The sequence below is a fragment of the Syngnathoides biaculeatus genome, chromosome 6 (assembly GCF_019802595.1).
Source record: "Syngnathoides biaculeatus isolate LvHL_M chromosome 6, ASM1980259v1, whole genome shotgun sequence".
NCBI lineage: Eukaryota > Metazoa > Chordata > Actinopteri > Syngnathiformes > Syngnathidae > Syngnathoides > Syngnathoides biaculeatus.
In genome coordinates, this window is record NC_084645.1 from 22,422,739 (window position 1) to 22,447,290 (window position 24,552).

General features: G+C 43.5%; 1 protein-coding gene and 1 long non-coding RNA gene across 7 annotated transcripts in view; one reads left to right on the forward strand and one right to left on the reverse strand.

Moving 5' to 3' along the window:
* Positions 1 to 24,552, forward strand: part of LOC133502210 (uncharacterized) — a 186,620-nt gene that overhangs the window by 35,264 nt on the left and 126,804 nt on the right. The window lies entirely within an intron of this gene.
* sema3ab (sema domain, immunoglobulin domain (Ig), short basic domain, secreted, (semaphorin) 3Ab) lies at positions 1,384 to 24,123 on the reverse strand. The gene is made up of 17 exons (XM_061822747.1): positions 24,003 to 24,123; positions 13,444 to 13,604; positions 13,063 to 13,125; positions 9,542 to 9,661; positions 8,456 to 8,546; positions 7,703 to 7,822; positions 7,184 to 7,326; positions 6,727 to 6,841; positions 6,571 to 6,640; positions 6,348 to 6,492; positions 6,039 to 6,258; positions 5,863 to 5,954; positions 5,746 to 5,787; positions 5,177 to 5,334; positions 3,838 to 3,905; positions 2,850 to 2,995; positions 1,384 to 1,955 (listed from the first exon to the last, which is right to left on the reverse strand). The coding sequence occupies exons 1-17, from the start codon at positions 24,121 to 24,123 to the stop codon at positions 1,440 to 1,442; spliced, it is 2,391 nt and encodes a 796-aa protein (XP_061678731.1). The 3' UTR covers positions 1,384 to 1,439.

Sequence of the window (24,552 nt, forward strand, 5' to 3'; positions counted from 1 at the left end):
ATGAAAGCATTATTTTATGAAGAGACATTTATTGGAACAGTAGACTACATCACCATGCCAAAGCAGCAGCAGAGTTTGAGATCCGCGCTCGGAATTATATATATTATCTCTGTAAGATCCTCATCTTATTTCGTCCAAAATAGACGATCAGATAAGGCTTAGAATGCTCCAAAGACGACATACTGATGTGCTGCACGTTTGTTTCTGTATACATTGTTGCTCGGTATCACGTTAGCTGGTGTGCGGACATTTCAGATGAAATCTTCTTTATACACCCCGCCCCCTTTCGATAAGACGGTATAATAATACGCTTCGGAATAGTATCTACAATGTTAACGTCGTGTTCTGTGTGCTCACCGTGGTTCGCGTACATTTCTGTCTCGGTGAAATGGGAGCGCTACGAATAGTAGTCACATGCACAAGCAGGCCATTTCCCCAAACACTGAGAATATCGTCTGTATTTACATCATGTTCACAGCTACATTCCAGCTTGTGCGTGTGCTTCATAAGAAAGACTGAACATTTTTCACGTGGCAAGGAATATTCTGTTATTGCTCAGTGCAGATCTTTTACCGTCGCTGACAAATATCTCCTTGATATTCCCAGTCCTAAAGTTTTTGTGATCATACGCTTGGTCCAATAAAGCAAAAAAAAAAAAAAAAAAGAAGACTTTTCTAATAAAAGTATTTTCACTATGCACATAGGAGTATCTGCAATAAATATACAGGTAGTATAAGGTTATTATTAAATGTCGGGATAACTGGTCGCATTTCATACACAAAGACGACGCGTTTGAAGACTCCTCGGGAACGCTGTTAAAAATTTGCCGAGATGGACAAAACTGGAGCGTACGACAATTCTGTTTGTGAAGCTCATCTATGGCACAGACGGATGAGTAGAAAATGGCTTCTTAAATAAATCTCTATTAAAGCAAAGAACATGAAAAAAACACGAGACACTCCCTTTTAGTATGTCATACACTATTTACAGGTTTTCAGCTACATATTTGTGGTGATTTTGCGTCGCTGCCCGGTGTCGTGCGGTGCTCGGGCTGTCGTCTTGTGCTTGTACCGGCACCTTCGTGAAGCCGCGTCGCCTCCACCAGTTCAGTAGCATCCGTGTCGTGGACGTTCCATTTTCATTGGACTCGCAATGTCTACCACGTGATCTGTGTGTTCACTTCTTCAGCTTTTTTTTTTCTTCTTCTTTTTTGACACAATTGTCCCAAAGCAGCCGAAACCAGCTGCGATAACGTGTCCCCCGACGGGCCACAGCGCCGCTACGCCCGTGGACGGAACACGGCAGCTGGCATTTTGGGGTGGAAGGAATAAACTTTCAATCAGTCACTGCGGTAGGAGTCCGGAGCTCGGTGGATGGGAACGGCCATGAGGGGGGACAGAATGAGAATCGGGGTTGTGCTTTCAGACAAAGTTTCTGGGTCAGACACTGCGGGGGGCCCGCTCCAGCTCGTGGGTCCTGCGGTTGCGCCCCTTTTGCCTCTCTTGAAGATGTTTCCACTTGGCTGCCAGGCCTTGATTGTGCATGTGGTTGTGGGCATTCAGCACCGCCTGCTGCTGCTGCTGCTGCTGCACCAGGTGAGCTTTCTGCTTCTTGTGCTTGCGCTCCCGCTTCCAGACTTGCTCACAGAACTCGTCCACGCTGTTCAGAGTCGGGTGGTTGACCAAAGACAGGAAGTCTCTGTACCATAGCCTGTGATTTTCCGTCTCCCGGCGGAGCAGGAGGTCCTGCACCGACGCGTTGGCGGCGGCCTCGTCGTCGCCGTTCAGCAGACCTTCAAGGTGTTCGCCGTCAATCACCTCCAGGGTCACTTTCAGTAGCGTCTGCATGAAGCCGTGCTCCACTGCCTGGCACAGGTAGATGCCGGAATCCTTCTTGTTGAGCGTGCGGATCAACAGACCTTGTTCAGTGCGGACAAAACGTTCCTCTGATTTAATCTGCGGGGGGGGGGGAAGAGAACATTTTCAAATAAGCAATGCCAATATCACGATCCCCTGAAATTCCAATTTTTCACCTTTATCTGATTATTTTGTTATTATTATTATTATTATTTTCCATTTAATTTATTTACACTCTTTCACAACATTTTTATGACTACATTATATCATTTGCTACAGGTTTTATTTAAAAATATCTTTTAGGGGGACTGGAAGGTATTCATTGCATTTCCGTTCCTTTCAACGGGAAAAATATTTTGTGGGATAAAAGCCTGGGAAGGGAACGACTTCAGCGCAAAAGTGTATTAAACGTTACGTAAATTTGAGTTGTTATTGGATGATTCTGTCCACCATTGATTAAAGTGAGGGAAATCTGTGCATTATTTCACTCGTCGTCAGCAATTATTTAGCCTATTCCTAAAATTTAGTACATGTAATCCATTTTTGAATTGTGTAGGCTTGAGCTGTTATTCAGCTTCCTTTAGCAGATAGCAGTACCTCAAAAAAGGTTTTTGGCAAACTTGCTGACTGCTTGCGTCAGCAATGGGAGGCGCTGTCGTGTTGCATCCAATGATCACTCAAAAATAATAATAAAAAAAAAAAAAGAAGAAGAAAACGGCGTTGATGGAAAGTTTTGCCAGTTTTAACTGTGACTTTTGAAAGTCACGCTATAACTTGGAAAGGATAACCGGGACATACAGGATGTACCACGTCAAGTTCGGATTGACTTTACGCGTCACTCAAATTGACTAATATCCGATCAGTTTTTCATGCACATTCCGAAGAGACCCGATTCTGGTCTGTTGTCATCTGATTCGTGATTCGTCATCACACATTTCATTTTTTTGCCACTTGAAATGAAAAATCCGATTAGATTCAGAAAGAAGCGCCCACCTCCTGTTTGCGCTCGTCAGGTGAGCGCTGAAACTGCCAGTAAGTCAGCGCTCGCTGCGACTTGGGGCTGCACTCCAGGAAGGTGCTGCTGTTCTCCACACCGTAGATGTTCTTGTCCTCCAGGGTTTTCTGCTCGCTGAACTCATCTAAGACAAATAACCAGAGCGTATGCTGTAAGTATCTTCTGTTTATACCTCATTTCATTGACTGGAGTTCCAAAACTTCGAGACATTCTGGCTCATGTTGGAAATATACTGTAGTCCGTCGTCCAATTTTGCACAATGTGAAACACATGTTGGCGTATCAACTAATCTCTGTCATGTAACGTAATACGGTCATTTTACCAAATCATTTGAACGCTACGTCGACTTGACAGGAAAATGTTCAAGGCCGGTCCGTCTGTACCTAGTAGTCACAATGGAGAATACTAGAGTTTACAAAACAGTTTCTTATGGACTATTTAATAACACTTTTAATCTTCAAATATCCCCCCCAAAAAAACAAACAAAAGGTTATCTGATCTCTTCAAGGATACACTGGACTCTCAGATTACTAATGCAAAGAATAGACACCAGAAACAAAGTAGGTAAATCGTAATACATCTCATTACTCATCAAAGATACTTTGCAATGTGTTTTATAGTTCTTCAATTCCATCATTGAGTCCAAATTAATCTGCACACTCGACATAGTAATTAGCATGTTATGCTTGTAGTCATTGGCTTAGGGTCTTGCAAAGCTTCATAGACTGACTTCCATTTCTACTAAATTGACGATAGTCACGCATCTCAACAATATTTGAATATAACTTGATCCGTGAAGAAGCCTTTGAGGAAAAATGTGGTTTACTGTCCTGTGATTGGCTGGCAAATGTTCAGGGTGTACCCTGCCTTCTGCCCATTGACTGCTGGGATAGGCTCCAGCACTCCCATGCCCGTTGTGAGCATAAGTGGCTAAGAAAATGGATGGAGGGGTTATCATCATCGTACCGTTCTGCTGCAGATCTGAACATTGCGTGAGAGGGTCTCCGTTCCTGATATCTTGTCTCCTGGTTCTCCTGTGAAAGCACAAAGGCCGGTCAAGGGCTGACTTTTACGCTTGTGTAGTTTATGAATTCCGTGGTTGGAGTTTGGGCCTTTGCTCTGTTGGTGTTGAAGACTGATTTTTTTCAACATCAAGTCACTGTTGCGTGTTGAAATCAATAAGCCCCGTGGAGCTTTGCGTGGGAGTAAAAAATGTTCACAACATCCACAGCCTCTTCTTCTATTCACACTGACCTCAAATATGCAGATGTTCAGAACGACGGGCTATATTGCTTTTGTCCAACGATTTGATCATAACTTCCACTGTAGCTTGAACACTGAGTTGTTTTTTGAGTTTACTGCTAATCGTTTGACTCATTTCTGTGATCAGCGCCCAAAGGTTTGCCTTAAATTAAATGAGATGGCGTTTCAAGTACATTTTGTGTGGTCTTGCTGAAATTGTTCGACGCTTTCGGTTCGTGTGTCAGTCGAGTTCAGCAGTTGCATGAAAATACCGACAGCGTGATCATTTTGGAATTTTCATTACTTCATCTCGAATTGAATCTTACTCATTAAATTCTTCGACCTGATCAAAAGATAACTGCTCAAATATGTTTGCTTCTTGGCAAAAATAAACCTTCCATGTGGTAAAAATCAGCTAAAATAATAGCAACTCTTTTCGTATTAAAATTAAGTTCCATGCACGTGTTGCCATAGGGTGTAGTCCAGACCTGGGCAAGGTACAGCCCGAGTCTCTGACTGGCCGTCCCGGTGTTTGTGATGTCAAAATAAAATCTAAACTCTTGAGTCTTATTGTGATGTGCGCGTGTGTGGGATGTGCAAGTCCGCAGCGGCTATGACTTGTCTGCCAACTTGGTGACATTTTGCAATATTTTGGGACTTTTCCGACCCCTCCCGACAACTCTTTTTTTTTTTTTCAAAAACGGAGACTACCGACAATGCCAACACTATTTCTTCCACAGCGGAGGGAAGCGTCCTCAAAATATGCACATAATCCGTTTTATATACTGTGCATCTTGGTTGGATTGTAATTCATCATGATATCGTCATGTGTCACTTTCAGGCGCATTATGTTTAACCACTTTGTCAGTCTGGCGATCGACCTATCTACAATATGTTCTGATTTATTATTTGGGAGCCCATTGCCCTGAAAATGCCAGGGTGCTTCTAAAAGGGTAGACAAAAGTTACACACATTGTTGACCGTTCCAGTGTCAGGCATGACCCATTTGGAACATTCACTAACCCCGCCGCAAGCGTGTTCTCGTTTAAGACGTGCCGTGTACCTCTTAGCCATGGGGAAATATCTGGAGCACTCAGTCCCGTCCCATGCGCAGTAGGGGTCCCTCGCCAGGCAGCACTCGGCGCAGGCTTTTCCATAAATCTCACAGCGATGCAATGGCATCTGAGACACGCCCATGTCTGAGCCCAGGTACAGTTGTTGCTGCACAGATAAATCAGTTGACGTTATATCAATCTTATTTCTTTTTTTCTAAGAATAACAAAACATTGATGATCTGTGTCAAGGTTCTAAACACTGAATGGTGAAGTGACTGCACTGCCTTAATTTCCCAGTCAATAGAAAGCATTTTTTTAATCTTAACGTTGTAACAGTTTAACGCTGAGGGTGACGTCTGCTAAAGGGCTCATTTCAGATAATCGCACCTCATTGTCATTTGTATAAGCAATCAAATGTTTTGTTCATAGAAACGTTTGTTTCCTGAACGTGCTATAAAGTGAAAAGTTGAAATAAAATGATTATAAATCAATGCCTCTGATGTTCTGTGGCACATGCAGCTTCTGGAATGGATCAACCGGTTTTCTTTCAAACTTGATTTGTGTTTCTTGTAAATACCTGCTTTGTTGAAAGCTCTATAGCTGTGATGGCTGTCGGCTTCTGGAAAACGCAATATTGAATGTTTAGAAGACTTGCAAGGATAATGATGATAGAAGTGAGGAGAAAATAGCTTACTCTGAAAACAGACATTTCCTCCAGCAGCACTTCCTCCAGGTCATGCCACGAGCCTCTCGGGATGGATACGACTTTCAAAATCGTTCCTACATCTGGTACATAACGGCAGTATGCAATACTCACTTTGTCCGGCTTTTTACAATAAGCTTAATTCTGAACTCTGAGAATTGTTATACCTGTGCCTATGAACATGACATCGTACTGCCCATCTTCTGCTTCGACTTTATCCACTACTAGTTGCGTGAACTGATAGTCCACGTCGGTCCTAACTATGATTGGTTTGTTGTTGATCGGGTAGACGGGGTTGAACATGGCCGGGTGGCTTCGGGCAAAGACTACCACTTCATCGGGAAGGTCCTTGGTTGTGTCGAATCCTCCGAACGTCTTGCTGGGACACTGCGGGTGCAGTGAGTCATTATCACAATCATTCCATTTATAGAGAATGAAATTATTATTTTTTTTTTTTTTCAGAATAGTACACTCACTGTTCCGGGGCGTGGGTAAGGAACTCGTCCCTGGAAGGGGACCCACTGATAGTTGGGACCGTCTCTATGAGCGTAAGGCCCCAGGAAGACTCGGCGGATGTCAGTCATGCTGTACATGCACACGGCTGAACCTTTGAAGATGTTGCTAATTGTATGGAGAGAAAACTTAAACTGTGAAATAAGTTTTCACAACGCAATTTTTTCCCACACTCGTCCACCGTACCTGGATGTGGTGAATACCGCATAGATGATTGGGCTCTTGGGATCCTTGGTGCTGATGAGGAAAACATCCTCTGAGAGGCAGAAAGAAAGGAACGTATAAAGATATTGACAATGACGGCACGGAAACATGCAATGTATGCAACGGTAGGCCACTCACGCAGTTCATCAAAATGTGTGTCAATTCCGTTACTTCCCGGGACGGAGCAGACAAGGCGAGCTTTTAAGAAGGTGGTCCACTTATTCACCAGACTCCTGTGTCCCCCTAGGTCGTTCTGAGTAGTCAAGAGCAGTACTTTTAATTCCAACACAAGTGCTGGAGCGTCCCCAAGTTCAAGAGGTTGGACCACCAGTTGCCGCTACTGTGACCAGAGTGACGAGAGTCTTTTCCTCTCAGTTTCAGCATTTAGTGTTTTTCCCAGATTTCTATCACGAGGAATGATTTTACTTTGCACAACAAAGGACATTCTCCTCTGAGATCCAAAAATAACCATAGACAACTACCTCTGATAGCAACGATTATACCAGCCTCTCAGACATCAGTCAAGTGTTCCCCCACCCCCAAATTAGAAGGCCCCTTCACATAATGTAGTCGGAGGGCCAACTATTGTTCATACTTTGCAGAGCTGGCCGATTCGAGCGTGTGTGGCTTTCCCGGCGTGTTCCCCGTCAATGGCGTTCTCTCTGAAGAACAGGTAGATCTTATCATCCTCCGGGTTGTCGCTCTCCGGAATCAGATGAACACCGACGAACCTGGGATCTACCCCAAACATAGATAGATATACATTAAGCAAGGCACGTACCAAACTCCCCACGTTACTAGAATAATACAATATTGTGCATTATCGGGCGTTTCAGTGTTTTCAATACCTTTTGTTCAATTAATTACATGCAAATCTGACGTCTGTGATTGAAGTTTGTTTCATGTACGCCGTCAGCGTAAGCACAACTATATGAAACGTGTTTCATTTGGGTAGTTGCACCTGCAGTGTAAATCCATCTTTAGTTCTCCATAACTTTTAATCCTCAATCTCTCACAGAGACATTTAACTCTATTCCAAGGGTGTCGGAAGCAAGGCGACACATTCCTGCATGATAGCGCAGGAATGAACTTCAAAGGGGAACTCTTATCTCACCGTTGAGCCAGCGGGAGTCATGCTGCTCGGTCCTGATTGGGTGATGCTTTCCGAGGGTCCGGAAGATGGCAAAGTCCCGTCCCATGAAGTCAGCCGACGTACCCGCATACAATTCCCCATCTGAGAGCACAGGGGAGGAAGTGAGCGGAAGCAAAACAGGGGAGAAACGCTAAAAAGTATACTTTCCCATTGGAAAATTACTCGTCACGTGATAGATATCTGACGAAAAAAAAAAAAAACACGAGGGTAAAAGTGACATGAATGCAAAGAGCAGAGGCAAAAGAAGAATGGGTGGGATGAAAACTGAGTTCATAATAATGGAGGGGGGTGTCCATAATAAGGTTGGGGAGAGTATAGACAGAAAAGTAGCGATGAGGAGTGACAGGCTGGAAAGCAGCCATCTGTCAGGTTAAATGGCGTTGATGTCACAGAAAGTGACGGGCAATAATTGCTGGCAGATCACCGTCTGGCACTTTGTTCACCAAATGCTGACCACTTAACACAACACAATAGCTGTGTCATCCACGGTAGTCACACGGCTACCTCTAAAAAGGAGCCATCCGGATTGAAGTGGTTTCGTCTCGTCAATGAGGGGCTCCCAGTGTGTCAGTAGCGACTCCATAGCGTATCCACTTGGAGTGAATGACAGACTAGCTAGCCCCCCTTACCATTCATGTTTAACATGGAGAAAGGCAGAGGGGGTTTTCAGGACTTTATTTTGATTTATTTCTTTTTTTAATGTCTGGCACTCACCGATCAGCACGGACGCGGTGAGCAGTTTGGGATCATACGGACTTTTTCCTCTGCCGTTTTCGGTGTGAGGCAGAAGTCGGAAAACGTTGTCCTGAGTGGGGAAAAGAATTGCGAAGTCACTGTCGGCAGTCATTGGGTATCCAAATTTTAATGAAATGAAAACTACGTTTGAGGAAGGGTTGTCACTGGAGTGGACTTTTCCATCTTTGGCGCTATATTTCTCGCACGTGGTCAGATGAAGTACATAATTTCCAAATTGCACCTTGTTCAAGAGATATACTCTTCATTGACTCCTGCGCCACTCTTGAATTGTCTTTTTGAAATTCTAAGATTACAAAAATTCCCGTGGGTGTGCCGTCCCATACTTTACAACCCACAAAACTTTGCAGTTGTGCAAATCATCCCGATAGTTTGTATTTGGTAACCCTCAAATTGAGTCTGCCCTAGAGCCAGTTTCACTTGGCAACATGGAATTTGGTATGAAGGAAATTTAGTTTTATTGCAAGCAAATTTGAAACACGTGTTAAACAGCTTCCTCCTTGCTGTGCGTCTGTGGTTGTTGCAGTCAGTCTATCAGTTTATCTTCATCGCTTGACATACATTGGTATATATTTTTGCTTATCTGTATTGTTTTGTTTTTTTTTGCTGCGTTTTGCTTTCTTTAATTTACATCACGTTAAGCACAACAGTTCGCTGTGTTGTTCTTAAAGAGCTCTATGAATAAATATGGATTGGATAAATTGTAATACTGCGGTAGCATTGGCTGTTACTATTAAAAAAAATCAATACAAAGAACCACAAAAGACATCAAGTTGAGGAATTAAAAAATGTCCCTGGCCACCATTGGCAGAGTTACAGTGTTTGGGAAAAGAAAAAACTCTAAAACGATTGCGAGTAGCCATTTCTATGACTCAACCACATTTTAAATAAACTTGTGAAATGTTTTAGTTTTCAGTGTTACTCAGTAACTTCGACACGCTTACAAAAAGATTTCACTAGCTCGCATTCGTACACACACGTGACATGAGTCATCTAAATTTCTAAAAGTGAATTTGTTTTCGAACCTTTGCTATTTCGAAGACGTACCTCTAATTTCTTTCCCACTTCGAGGTAGGAACACACTGGGTGGAATGCTCCGGTTCCACACACGTAGAGGTGGGTCTGGTTGAACGGTTGCAGGACCTTCACAAAGTTTGCGCACTCTCTCTGCGGGATAAAGACCAAAAATAAGCAATCGTTTCGGACCGGTTTCGGGACTCATGAGGCTCTGTTATGCTTGATCTGTGGGATGAACAAACAAAAGCCAAATCCAGTAAGAGAGCTGAGCTCACACAGAACTGTAATCTAGCGTAATCCCACAAAAGAGTTCACTATGTTCAGATGTAATTGTAGTTGTGTTAAACCGTGTTGGTCCTCGGTCCAGTTCTCCAGTTTCACACAAACGTGTTTCCCACTTTGCCGGAACGTCACGTTTGATCTCGCAGTGTAACTTCTTATGCAATTATGATACATTTCACAAAGCGAAATTAATGAAAAGAGACCACGTTGAAAAAGATCATATCCCTCTCTAGTATTTGACAGGTGACATTACTCATAACCCTTAATTTTACAGACAGCCATTTATTATTTATTACGCTCCTCGCATGTAACATCATATGTGTTTGTTTCCACTGTGCTGCTGCCATATGGCATATTTATTTCCTTGTGCACTCTTGCAGCACATGGTAGGCAGACCTGACCTCAAATGAAACTGTGTCATCACATATTTAAGAGGGCATCAAAAAGAAAAAGGGGGGGAAAAAAAGCCACAAATTATGCATAACTAAGCTCATCTGGCTTTAATGGGTCATATGCGGACAGTTTTTCAGCTGTCACACCTCAGGATTTGACGTAAATTTGTGCAACCAATGCAGTGTTAAAAGTTAAAAAAAATGTCATCTAAAGTACTATACAGACTGACTGATTTCTAAAATTTTTGTCAATTTAAATAAAATGTTTGAGAGATACGAGCATGGCCAGAAAATAAAAAAAAAAAAAAGAAACAGGAAGAAGTGAGGCTAACTGTTAGCTTGTCTCGTGACTACATTGTTTTCAAACACTTTGCCTTGTTATTTTTCTGTTGACTACTAGGTCCTATACAGTATATGTTTGGCAACAAGTCTAAGCACTTCCTTCTAGTTGAGGTCAAAGGCGGAGCCCTACGGCAAGAGACTGGAACAAAGCACAGTTAGTTTTTTTTTTTTTTTCCTACAAGATGTCTTCAAGAGCTAAAAAAGTTAACCTTGTCCATTAGATTTACAAGGCTACGTCGCTATCTGCCACCACGAAAATGGACATAAGTTTGAAGTTGTTTGCCTCGTGTATGCGAGTACGACAAAAGATACTGTGACCAAAGATAATAAATACTCTGATTCTCGTTTGTAGCTAGCCAGCAACAAGCAGCTCATTTTATCTGATAGAATTAGATGGGCGACGTGTTGCTCCCCTCTGGTATATTCGTGCAAGCTAACAATAACTTGGCAGTTTGCTGCATTATGTCATCGGCCTGTTGTTATCGCTGCACACACAAGAAATAAGATTGTTTTTCAGTTTAATCACAAGACAACAAACATCAGGACTATCGCTCAGGATAAACTTTTACAGACATCCGAGAATTGGCCGTTAGCTAAATTTGATTGCAAAGAAATTGTGGTAAACGGGGAGCAAAGTCCAAAGGCGAAGCTCTCAATTTACCAGTTGATCTATGTTCCTACTCTCACTTATGGGCACGAACTGTGGGTCGTGACCGAAAGAACAAGATCCCGGATACAAGCGGCAGAAATGAGTTTCCTCCGCAGGGTGTCCGGTCTCTCCCTTAGAGATAGGCTGAGAAGCTTGGTCATCCAGGAGGGGCTCAGTGTCGAGCCGCTACTCCTTCGCATTGAGAGGAGCCCGATGAGGAGGCTGGGGCATCTGATTTGGATGCCTCCTGGACGCCTCCCTGGTGAAGTGGTCTGGGCATGTCCCACCGGAAAGAGACCCCGAGGACGACCAAGGACACGCTGGAGAGACTGTGTCTCTCGGCTGGCTTGGGAATGCCTTGGGATCCCTCCAGAAGAGCTGGAAGAAGTGGCTGGGGAAAGGGAAGTCCGGGTATCCCTGCTGAAGCTACTTCCCCAGCGACCCGATTTGGAAAAGTGGTAGATAATGGCTGGATGGATGATTGTGGAGAGGAAACATGATCAAAATTGGCCCAATTATCAGCATGACCCTACCCATCTATAACATTACGAAATATCACATTTTCTGAATTTTTCCACTCTTGTCTCCATAGTCACATTTTGTATGCACTTTTTTTCTCCCTGCTGTATAACTCTGAGTACATCCCAGATATTCTCATCCTTTTCAAATTCTTACCCTGTTCTTCTTCCTCTACAAGGGCTAAAAAACCCTTCGAGCCACTCTATTCATCGGTGCTCTGTTTACTGATACCAAACGATGGACATTATGGTCCTTCAAAGCCTTTTCTAAAGTGGTCTAACTCAGGCATGGCATCTTAGTGCACTAACATGGAGCCTTGACTATGCTATGGACAAAATCAGACATAGATTTATTTCAGTTTGAACTAATGGAAGAGTGCTTTTGTTTTTGATAGTGCCGCTTTTATGGTTATAGGTCCGGACTCAAGACAAAACGGACTTGGAATGGTGTCTCACTCAACAGTGAACTGAGCTGTGGGTTATGGTCTTTGGACTGTAATGAATACATTAAACTACAATTTGCAGCACAAATATGCACTGCACCATAATGTGGCTCTTCTTTTCCTTTCAGCTTGTCTCTGTCGGGGTCACCACAGCGTGTCATCTTTTTCCATTTTAGCCTATCGCGTGCATCTTCCTCTCTAACACCCACTGTCCTCATGTCCTCTCTCACAACATCTTTGGTTTTCCTCTCGCTCTCTTCCCTGGTAGCTCCATCCTTACCGTTTTCCTACCAATTTCCTCACTCTCTCATCTCTGAACATGTTCAAACCATCGAAGTCTGCTCTCTCTCACCTTGTCTCCAAAACATCCAGCGTTGGGTGTCCCTCTAATGAACTCATTGCTTATCCTATCCAACCTGTTCACTCCAAGCGAGAACCTCAGCATCTTCATTTCTGCTACTACTACACATTACTCCACTGTAATGTGGATGATCCTGACTCTATGTATTGTTCATGCTTGGTATCCTAGCAGTAAATTACACTGGTGTATTGGAGATCCACTAGGCTTCACTCTTTTCAACGGAGATCCTGGAAGCTTTAGTGGCGATGGAGGTAAAATTCTGTTCTTTGACTTGGTGCTGACAGAGATTACCATCAGACCTCAGGCAAGTGAGCCTGTGTGTTCGCCGCATGATAGCTAGAAATATGAATGGTATTATTATGCTCTCTCAAAAAACGTGGCCAAACTTATTCTCTTTGCACTATTCTTTGCAGAAGTAGACACTGTGTACAAAGGGGATAGTTATGGCCATTTCAAGGAAATTACTAAGTAAATTGAAGTTATTTTGGTCATCAATAAATTGATTTGATTACCAAGGCTATTTTTTTTGGGGGGGCTTGAAAAAAAAAAAAAAAGTTGAATTACCGAGAGATCTTTTCCGGCCCACTTGCATTCATCTCTCCTGATGGGAGACGCCGGCCAAGGGATCTGCAAACACAAACCAAACAGACCAAAAGAAACATTCTTTTAATTCGCATATGTGTGTGCGTGTGTACAGTACATGCAGGTTGAAAGGGTCACGCCACGATTTGTTCTCCACTTTGTTTCAGTTTATTCTATTATTCATCCAGGTGAACACAGAGCAGCTAACGTGGCCGGCACAGCGTGCGATGGCGTGCGACAGTGCCGCCTTGTAATATTAATGAGAGCCTTTCCGGTCGAAAACCCAGCAGAAGAAGCCCGAGGTACATTCGCCTCTGATTGCAGGAAGTCGGCCAGACACAAATCTGAAAGGGGTTGTTTTACCTGTACGATGTCTCTGCTGATGTTGAGGAGGTTGAAGGAGAAAATGTGGTCTTTGGCTCCCACCACCAGTCTTCCTTTCTCCTCATCCAATAGGAAAGTGTGGTAAGACGAACTGTTGGGGAGCCCTTCAAACGTTACAAGGTTGTTGGACTCCAGCATGTCTGCAAGAGACGTTTGAGTGTTTTAAAGACTCTATGACGAGACAGTCACTCAGAAAACACGAGTTCTTTCTTTCAAGAGATTTCAAATGTCAACTTCACTCCCATCAGTGTCTCTGCTTGGCTGTGTTGTGCCAGTGATTTCTGCTTAGTATTAATGATTATTGTTGTGAACAGATCGACTATTACAATTTCCAAGTGATTCATCAATTGTTGCGTTTGAAAATATTTTTGGAAGCACTTAAGAATCTCTCTTGAATGAGCTGAACTCCTGTTTCAGTTCCAGTGTTGTAAGGGGGAACTCTGTTTACAACGGGTCCTACTTATTGCCGTACTTCCCGTTTTTGATTTCATTGTCTTATATTTTTAGTACAATTTAGTGATAAGACTATGATACGCACAAGGGATGCGTCATGCAGGCTTGGTTATCGCCATACAGTATTTACTTATCGTATAGTGTTTGAGTGTTTTGTTTGGGATTCACGGCCTGTATGGATTCAAATTTATACAGACTTTACAAGTGAGTTTGTGTGATCGTCGACTTCAGAACCAGACTTGATGACAAATTGATGGTCTACATACCTCCCATAGGTGACATTTCTTGGAGACTGAATCAGAAGCGCGTAAATAGTTACTTTTATATTACATTTATGTTTGATGGATTAAAAATTCACCAAGTTGTGACTACTTATGTTTAATGAACGAACAAGCAGGACAATTAGAAGCCAAGAATGATGACCTTTGATCAAATATAACCAAAGTGGCGTCAGAGTCCATCCACCAATAGAGACTACGAACAAATAAAAGACTCTTTTCTCCTCCGTGTAATTGAGTACACCATCAAAGTACATTTGAAGTTGTCATACCAGGTTGCGGTATAACATGGTGTGGCACCGATCATGTCAGTTTTGTCACTTGCGCTAGAAATTGTACAGCTGAGGCAAGGAACACAGCTGGCAAACACTGAGGAGCCAGTGCCAGGCTCAACAGGACTGGCCAGGTAATCCCAGTCCTCGGAGCCAATGATCAAGCTGCCTGCATAGTGAGGGTCACAACCTTCAGAGCAGCCAAACAGAACTCAGTGCGCCTGCAGTGTAGAACTATGAGGAATATTTAACACGGGAATATCGTCCGCAGCCCAAACTGCAGTATTTGCAGCATAACTCCTCACCACAGCTGCTATTAGAGCATATTAAGTACGGTCTGCAGCTCACGTTTTGCTGCGTAATCGGAGGGTCTGCCAAGATGACATTTGCTTTCACAGCGGAAAGCTCAACTTGTCTGAAAACGACAAAAACCATCATCTTTGAGCAACCTGTAAGCATGCAATTATCACATTACGTCCTTTGTGTAACGCAAATGGAGAAGGCGATCAACTCTGACGTGTGAGAATTCAACGGAATCTTGACAAATGAGCTGAAAACAAAGATGCTTTATGGGCAGCAAATCTTGTACCACATGCACATTTTCCATCTAATTATTTTTTTTACAGCACTACTGTATACGTTCAGCTATGAAATATTTCAGCGGGCACAAATATTCGGGCACCCAAATTAATCATAGTTAGTGTACAGCAAAAATATAAAATATTTACTCTCACTCTTAAATGATTCATTTTCAATGTCAGGTATTAGCTTTACTTTGTAATTATAATACAAAAAAAAAAAACAGTCCGTTGTGCAAAATATTCCTGTTTGCTTCCTGATGGTATTGCTTCGATTTTATTTATTTTTGTAGTTGATTTTCGGCCTTCAACACCCAGAGGAGAATTTTGAAATGTAAAGCCAGGGGGGCCGTGTTCACCGTACAAACCCCCACCTACGGACTCCCCGATTGCCGTCATTTGCCGAGAACTTGATACGTAAACCCCACTTCGTAAATCCGCGGGGGATTTGAAAACATTCCAGAAGTTGCGCAAGCAGTGAAAGCCAGATAAATTTGAAAAATAAATATGGTAACTTCATCGTCGTGCGTCCAGGATGACAAGTTTTGAGCTACTACTGTCAACACGGCCAGCATCTCCAAAAGTTGTCGCTTAATTCAAGCCAGTCCAAAGTCGCATTCCACATTTATGTTTCTCCTCAAGTCACGGTGATTAATCATGGGTAAAACTACTCGCCTGTTAGTTCTTTCGCAAACTGCACAGTCACCTCCGCCCGTTTCATTTTCCCCTCCACCGAGCCTGCGGTTGTAAATGTGGATTGAAATATCCATTACATACACGATACAATAATGCTATACGAACCTGCGTCCTAGAGACAAATTTTCCGCTTCGCAGCTCTATAATGACGGTCCGAGCTTAATGTCACATGTTTAATTGATGAGTGCACTGAATGAAATGGTGATTTCGAATTACTCCACCGCCGATGATGCGGTCCACGATTATAAGCAAACATTGCAAAACTGCCACCTTGCAGAAGCTGCTGCTGTGGTGGCCCAAGAACAAGGACGGGGTTCCAGTTTGGCCAACTTGTGCAAACTTGACAAGCCTCAGAGCGGATTTTTTTTTTCTCAGTCACGAAATACTATCACGCAATATCCACCGTTGAGGATATTAATATTGAGCTCGTGCACGTGACGTCACCATTTTCACGGCGCCATATTGCCGGTCAAAAAGAGCAGCTCGACAGTGTGTGGGACATTGAACCGGAGCAGAATATTCACAATGCCCGAGACTTGTTGTGCTGTTGATTGTTACAACAGACGAGACACACATTCAAAGAGATCTTTCTATAGAATATCAGCTGAAAAGACGAGAAAAGATCGATGGATTTCGGCAATTAAACGTGGTGGATGGTGCCCAACCAAATACACACCACTGTGTAGCGATCACTTCATTTCAGGGAGGAATTATTCTTCTCAATCTCAAATTCCCAAGAAGTATTTAGAATGCCAAGTTGGCTCATTTGAGAACAATGCGTTTAAGAAAAAAAATGAATAAATAATACGACAGGGTGTCGTCTCCAACCTACACGGAAGCGTTTTGCGGCCACACGTTAATCTTCGGTAAACCTCTTTCCTTTTTTCTAATATGCATTGTTCTCAAATGAGTCTCATGCGTTTTTAAAAAAACGAAAATAAACCATCCTTCACAGAGTGGTTAACGTGTGGCCGCAACATGCTTCCGTGTACGGGGGCTGTGCCTATCCCAGCGATTTATTTTCTTTTTTTTAAATGCGCATTGGACTCATTTGAGAAGAATGCATATTAAAAAAAAAAAAAAAAAAAACCATCTCTCTCTGAGAAGTTTACCAAAGTTTAACGTGTGGCCGGAAGACGCTTCCGTGTACATTGGAGACGGCTCTCTGTCTTTTTTTTTTTTTTCCCAGTCATAGTTAATGAATGCGAGTTTGTGTAAAACCAGGGGTCATTTATTTCAATATTAGTTTTTGTATTGAAAAAAATCTGAGTTGCTCCATCACTATGTGGTATTTATTTATTATTGATTTAGAACAGATCCAGCAATGAAGTATTTGTATGCGTCCAGACTTTTCTACGCTTTCAAACTCTTCCGTGTAAATCTCGCCGACTTACCCACCAGATACATGTTTATATCCAGTTGTCCAAGACAAGCGGAAGCGGGTTAACAATCCACTTTCGTATCGGTACAAACATCGACTTCGCCATTAAATATGGGTCCTCCATGACAAGTGTCTCTAATTTTTCCACGTTCCTTCATTTATTATCACCTTCTAAATGTTTAACGGTATCGGACAAAACTCTGGGCGACGTGCTGTAAGTCATATTTTCGTTTTGTTTCAACAGACTTAGCATTTAATGAGGCTTTGCGAGACCGGCAATATGGCCAGTCATGTGATTTCGGTGACGTAGGTGCATGAGCTCGATTGGGGAGTCCATCGTCCTAACCTAAGTATTCCCTCGTCCTTTGATATCTTTAAAGTGCTGCACAGAACATGTATCAGACATCAGCCAATCCCTACTGTTGGAGGATGGAAAGATCAAAAATACATACTGTCCATCATTTTTTTTTTTTTTTTTTACATGTTCGATTAAAGGCCTGCAGGGTAACGCACGTTTGCAAAAAGACCGTGTTGCTACCTGCATTCTGTGCAACGTAAACATCAGCTGATCCATGAGAGCTTTACATCAGAGTAGTGTATACAACTACAGTGTGGAGCTTGTGCACATACAAGTTATTCGAAGCTCATCGTCTAGAGAGAGACACTAAGAATATCGTTTGTGCCATGCGTGTATGAAGCCCGCTGGGAGTTATTAGAAAGAAACGGGATGTTTGTCCCCACGTGGTCTGGCCCGCCGCATGTGTGGCGGTTGGCGTTAGCTACAAACATCCATTTCATCTGGTTCAAGGTGGAATTCCGCAGTTGAAATGTGTGCATTTCCATTTTATTGCATCCAAATGAGTCGACCTAAAGACGGGTAATGGCGTACAAGCAGGTGGACTGGCGGATGTGCGGCTTTCGACAGGTGTCAGCTGCCCCAGCGCCAAACGTTTTCTCTCAACTGTCCACCTACAGTCTGGCATTTCCTCTTTCCCCAGCTGCTTTGCCCTCACTTTCTCTCCCATGCAGCTCTTTTAGCTCGGTAAGTCTTCGTGCTTCTTCTGTGGCACAGAATTTGCGAGCAAGGAGAAAATCAGCAGTGGGACTGCAGACGGAATGAACGCCAGGAATCAACAGCCCCATGTGAGACTGATAAAAATAAAACTATTTTACCCTACATTCTCTCGTTCTCCCTTGAGCGGGGGGCAGTGCAAGTCTTACCTCAGTTCTTCCAGAAGAATCGCACAAACACAGGTGGAAATACTCTATTTGTGAACACTGATGCGTCGCTCGTAGAACCGATCGTGTGATCGCACAGGTTGACAAAACACATGCGGACGTACGGTTCACATACGCTTGAGTAAATGCGCCGGTGAGCTTCATTAGTCGAAAATGTTCTCGCGTACAAAGACGCTGAAATGCAGAAAACATCTCTGCAATCTATTTCTGCTTTATTGCGTGCTGGTCGGTCTGCTGCTAATCCAGGTGCACGTGGGAATGTTGCAGATGTCGTCATTCTCATTCCGCTGGCTTCAGGCCTCGGGACGAGGTGGCAGTGTCTCGAGCTGCTTTTCAACCTTGTGATTCAGAAACGTTCGCCTCTTCTGACTTTCCTTTTGGCTGTTTTTGTTCATCTGTTCTGATGCCGAGACCGTCCTGCACGTGTTGGAGTCGGTCACCAGTCTTCCTGCCCCTTTTTAAACATATTGTTTAAAGTTGTGATTGTGTTCCATGCCATAATGTTTCAAGCAAAGTTGTCTCCCTTGTTGCACCCTCGTTGCTACTTTTTTAATCCCCTTAATTTTCCTGAAAATCTAAGGAATGCATGTATACATTCTTAGTAATGTTACCTTTTAGAATCCAATAACCGGCCCAAATGTAACCTTCTGCTGTCACATCCCAGCGGTACGGTGGCATACCAAAATGCAGGACTCCCAGGCAAAGGCATAATGTTCAGTGGGTTTTATTCTTAACTAAAGAGATCCACAATTACACAGTCCAAGAAAGCAGGATCCAAAATAATGAGAAACAGGGTTCGATAACTATGAAGCTAAGTAGCGGGGTAACACGGGATGCGGTGAAGCATGCTCACTAACGCAAAGCAACGAACTGACAAATGCCAGTGACAAAAACTCCAACTTAAATGCCTGTCTAATTACAGTCCGAATGTGAAATAGCTGTGACAGGTGTCACCGCCCAGAACAGTGGCCTGGCCACGCCCCTCTTGGCAGTGGCCAAGCCTTGCTCGTGACATCTGTACTATAAGAGTATCTGTCCACATTGAAACAAACAACAGGTGAATATTATTTTGTATCACCTATCATTCCCCTTTCTTAAGAGCTTGTCAGAATTAGAATTGTAGGTAACTGGGCCCTTTATCAACTAACTTTGGACAAGTGGCGCAGTACAATTCACACCTATGGACAATGTAGTGTTTTCAATGAAATAAAGATACACATTTGTAAAATGTATGAGGCCAGAGTACATATCATTTCAACCACGTCAACCAGCTAGTACTGACTACCGGAGACCAATTCCTTGTGTGTTGTTACCCACTTGGCCAATAAAGCCGATTCTGATTCTGATTATCTGACCCAAAGTCCCTGGTACAAGTCCAAACACTCCAACCGGTGTGTTTAGTAATTCTGTACCGGGTTGCAAAATTAATTTCATTGAATTCAAAGTTGGAAATTTTCGATGGGCATGAATGGAAATTTTTAGGAATAAATCATCCATCCATCCATTTTCTTAGCCGCTTATCCTCACGAGGGTCGTGGGGAGTGCCTATCCTAGTGGTCAAGGGTCAGGAGGCGGGGTACACGCTGAACTGGTTGACAGCCATTCACAGGGCACATGGAGACAAACAGCCACACTCACAATCACACCTAGGGTCAATTTACAGTGTCCAATTAATGTTTGCATGTTTTTGGGATGTGGGAGTAAACCGGAGTGCCCAAAGAAAACCCACGCAAGTACGAACTCCACACATGATGTGCGTCTGGGATTGAACCCGGGACCTCAGAACTGTGAGGCCAATGCTTTACCCGCGGCGCCACCCTAATTCACCAAATTGAGTGTTGGGTTTTAAGAGATAATATTTTTTAATCTCAATATACCATAATTGGGGAAATTATTTTCTAGCATATTACACATTTACAAACAAACTTCATGAAAGTGCCGTTGTACTTTTGACTTGAGTGAGCAAGTTACAATTTTTTCATTCCTAGATAATTCCATTTTTTTTTTTTTTCATTGGAATTAGTAGCAAACATGACACAGATTTAATCCCCTTCCAAATTTACTGGAATTTTCTACGAAACACCCTATGAAATGAATGGAGTAACTACCATATTGTCACTCCTTGGCAGTTAACACCCATTTTTTGGGGGGCTCATAAAGGATCCGAATGGCATTTTAGTTCCAGGACGATGAATCGACCCGCAGGCTGCGAGTTGTCCTCATCTCCATTTATGTTGTCGTTTATCATACGCAAGTGCAGTTCTTCGACGCCGCCGGCCCCTTCGGCGCCTCAGCGTCACCTCGCAGCGTGATTGTTGATACAGTTGGACCTTAGCTCGTGTTTAGGTAGCCGTGGGGTACCGTTGTTATCTTTTCTCCTGCGCCGCTGACCTTCTGGCCTTCGGCCCTCACTTCTAAAGATCAGTCAGAATCTCATGGGGTTCAGCTGGATTTGTTGGTGAGGAAATTCAATGTGGATCGGATAGTTGAGATAGTTTAGATTATGTCTACCTTATGTTTCATAAGGAACTCATACAATGGGAATTTTGAATTCAACACGTTAAAGCTACATTCCAATGCGGGAAGAGTTTGTAGTAGTTTGTCGAAGAATTTTGTAGCGGTCTGCCCGCGCCCTCGTTGGGTTGCGCACCACCTATTGACATCTACGAGTCCGAGTTCCTGAGGTTCAGCAGCCCACGTGCCGCTGATAATGCAGGATCGGACCATACGTCACTGTCAAGGAGTAAATTCCATTCTTGAATGAATCTCTGTGTGCGACAGAGTTAAAATATCACAAGTAGCTTCTACACAAGTGTCTACGTTAGTTTATTGTTCTAGTTATGTCGTTATGAATCTGTTCTTTTTGCAGTATATCTAGAAATCTGTATATTTATTGTTTGCCAATCCACACCTACATATACGCAGTATTTATAGATTAAGTTTTAGCTCTTTTGCTACACACGTTCACGTTGGATGAGTATAATCTATTTTTTCCACGTTATTTATTCAAACCTGACAATTCTTGCTGTTCACATTCACATCTGCAACTGCAGAAACAGGTTTTAACTTTACAGGTTGGCAATTGCGCTACATATTTTTAATATTGATAGAACACCTTTTTTGTTTGATGCAACACAGCTGACTATTATTATATTATTCATGTACAGCTGCCATATACAGAGCTGTTCACATTGTTTCATTTCCCGATGTATGTTTCAAGATATTTTTTTAAAATTCTTTCAATTCTTTTGTCCGGCACGGTCGATCAGCTGATAAGAGCGTTGGCCTCACAGTTCTGAGGACCCGTGTTCGATCCCGGCCCCCCGCCTGTGTGGAGTTTGCACGTTCTCCCCGTGCCTGCGTGGGTTTTCTCCGGGCACTCCGGTTTCCTCCCACATCCCAAAAACATGCAACATGAATTGGACACTCTAAATTGACCCTAGGTGTGATTGTGAGTGGGACTGTTTTTCTCTATGTGCCCTGCGATTGGCTGGCGACCAGTTCAGGGTGTACCCCGCCTCCTGCCCGTTGACAGCCGGGATAGGCTCCGGCACTCCCCGCGACCCTCGTGAGGATAAGCGGTAAAGAAAATGGATGGATGAATTCTTTTGCTCTTGATAGAGGAATATTCAAACCACCATTCTGTTCTGTCCTTCATTCCGTTCTATTCTTTTCCCGCTTTCCACTCGTGAATCAGTCTTTCGCCTATCACATGGGTAATGCAAAATTTATCTGCCGGTATGAATGATTCATAACGTGATAATCACAATCCTCTTATTGTATTGTACGGGCAGAGAAATTGTCTAGCACCTTATTTAGGGAGGTTAAAACCATAATGCCGCTTTTCTGGTCGGTGCCAGCGCTAAACAGCCCCCCCCCCTCCGCCCAAGCCCCCCACCCCCCGGTGGGTCAAATGCAAATGGGGTCCTAGCTGAGATGCACGCAATTAAATAAGCAAGTTGGCTTCCGCTGTAATGGAGATATCACCGGGTGTGGGCGTGGGTCTACCAATTGACAGCATGTACTTTTTAACTGACTGATATGCTCACAGGTATCATTAGCCATCTACAGATGGCAATGCGAACATATTTGTGTGCGCCCGTGTGTAATTATGGATCTCCCGGTGCCGAGCGAGGACCATTTCTCTTCGGGGGTAAAGCCATCTGCTTAAACAGACCTGCACCATTCATTCCGAGCATAATTGCCGCACGTTGCGGAACAGACGTGGGGGGGGGGGGGGGGGGGAATGACACGTGGGAAGAAAAGAAATAAATGACACTTGGCTGGCAAGGAGTCGACATCTGGCACCGTTTTTCACCGTGAGTACACTCCGACAAACGGCGCTTCGGCATAATTTAGGTGCAAATGGGATGATAAGAGTGGGTCGCGGGCAGATTTTTTTGTAATGAACAGTTGAGTAGGAACACGCGTGGTACATGACGCGCGCAAGAATCCAAACTACTAAAACCACAACAGCAGATTTTGGTTAAATGTCCAAATGACATCACGGGATTAGTCGTTAAAATGTGCATGTGTGTGTGTGTGTGTACCTAATGAAGTATCTGTATGGTGTGTTTGATGAAGAACATATCAAAATGACAAGTGGTTTTCTTTGCAACCGAAGTACGGTACAGATGTCAACAATCTGGTCAAATTTGACTGTTTTCCCTCCTTTGCGATCAAAGGCCCGATTATTGCAGTTCTCTAATGAATTTAGTGTATAAAAATGACTTCATTTTGTTCCCCCCATCCATCCTCGTTGATCGGGCTGATAATCATTAAAAAAAAAAAAAAAAAAGATACATAATTTAACGTAATTCCTCAAGTTGGGTGCATAGTTACCGACAGTCAGAGCCAACTTGAGCATTTTCTTCACAATTAAAGTCACCAAAGTTCAGTTTATCGGTTATTTTTGTAAGATTTGACTACGTGATTATCCTGTGGTGAGTTTTTAAATTTATTTTTCATCCCAGCTCAGAAAGCGGTCAGACTCGATGATGGTAAATTGGAAACCGACTCAAAATTTACGATCGAAAATCCGTTGTGGTTAACCAGAGTTGGGCTGAAGCACGGACTCCTTGGTCGTGACATGAAACGGAACAATAGCCAAATCACGGAGCTTTTGTGCTGTTGCCTGGACACAAATCGTTTGATTATAGTAAGAATTGGCCTCGTCTCTTTGCTTCCCTCGTCCGATACTGCAGTATCCTGCTCTGCTTTATTTCTGGCAGTTCGGATGCCCTGCGCCGAGTTACCCGTCTCGTCACGCTTGCTATAAAGATGGACATTGTGGCATGAGCGGCGTTTTGTGTCGTTCATCTTTAAAAGATCACAGTGACACCGCACTTTGCGATTTTCCCGCGTCGTGCGTGAGGTCTTTTAAGAATTGCGTTGAGGATCATTGTGTGTCGTGATTTTGTCAGAAGCGGAACTTGACAGGCAAACATGCAAACATGCCACTTGATAAATAACACATCGAGTCAAATGCAACTTCTTCAGATTAAATGATCTCGTGATTTTATGTTTTCTTGTCTTTTAGTGAAGATCATGTTTTTATTTTAAGGAAACAAAAAAAAAAAGGACTAAAAGCAGTTGGTGTCAGAATCATTTCAAGATAGTGTTGCAAGTGCACAGAACTCACCTTTGTACGAAAGTTTTAGTCGAGGGACGTTGGCCTTGGTCTGCTGGGCTCCGTCGCCCCCTTTCCGAAGTAGAACCAGTCCACAGGCCAGCGCGAAGCTGGCCCACCGAAGAGAGCCCATGGTGCCGAGGTGAGCCAGGCGGCGCCGTCCCTCCTCTGTACCCCTCCGCGGCACGCTTTCAGATCCACTCCCTAAATGTGTCCCCTGATTTTTCTGGGTCGGTCGAGACCTGATAAGCCAGTGGAAAGCCAGTCCAAGAGATGAGTTTGGAAGGGAGGGTTGCGGGGTTAACGTGTCACCGTGACGGCATGGGATCCCGTCCCGGCAGCAAGCCCAAGGTGAACTTTACTAATGGTGAGCGGAGAAGCGGCAAGGTAAATCTGCCATCTGCCCTCGTCATTTAAATCGCCGTCCACGCAAACTGAGGGAAAACACCCGTCCCGTTTGTTTTCCGTTCTGTATCCTCAGTCGTCTGGGTCGAGTTCTCGCTTTGATCCACTTTTTTCCCCCCCCCCTCCTTGAACTCTCCCTTTATCGTTGAGTTAGCGC

Coding starts and splice junctions, on each gene's coding strand:
- sema3ab (XM_061822747.1), bottom strand. CDS start 24,123: ATGGGCTCTCTTCGGTGGGCCAGCTTCGCGCTGGCCTGTGGACTGGTT. Junction 9,662..13,062: donor GGGCCGGAAAAGATCTCTCG/GTAATTCAACTT, acceptor TTTATCCCGCAG/AGAGAGTGCGCAAACTTTGT. Junction 5,955..6,038: donor TGTCATGTTCATAGGCACAG/GTATAACAATTC, acceptor GTTATGTACCAG/ATGTAGGAACGATTTTGAAA.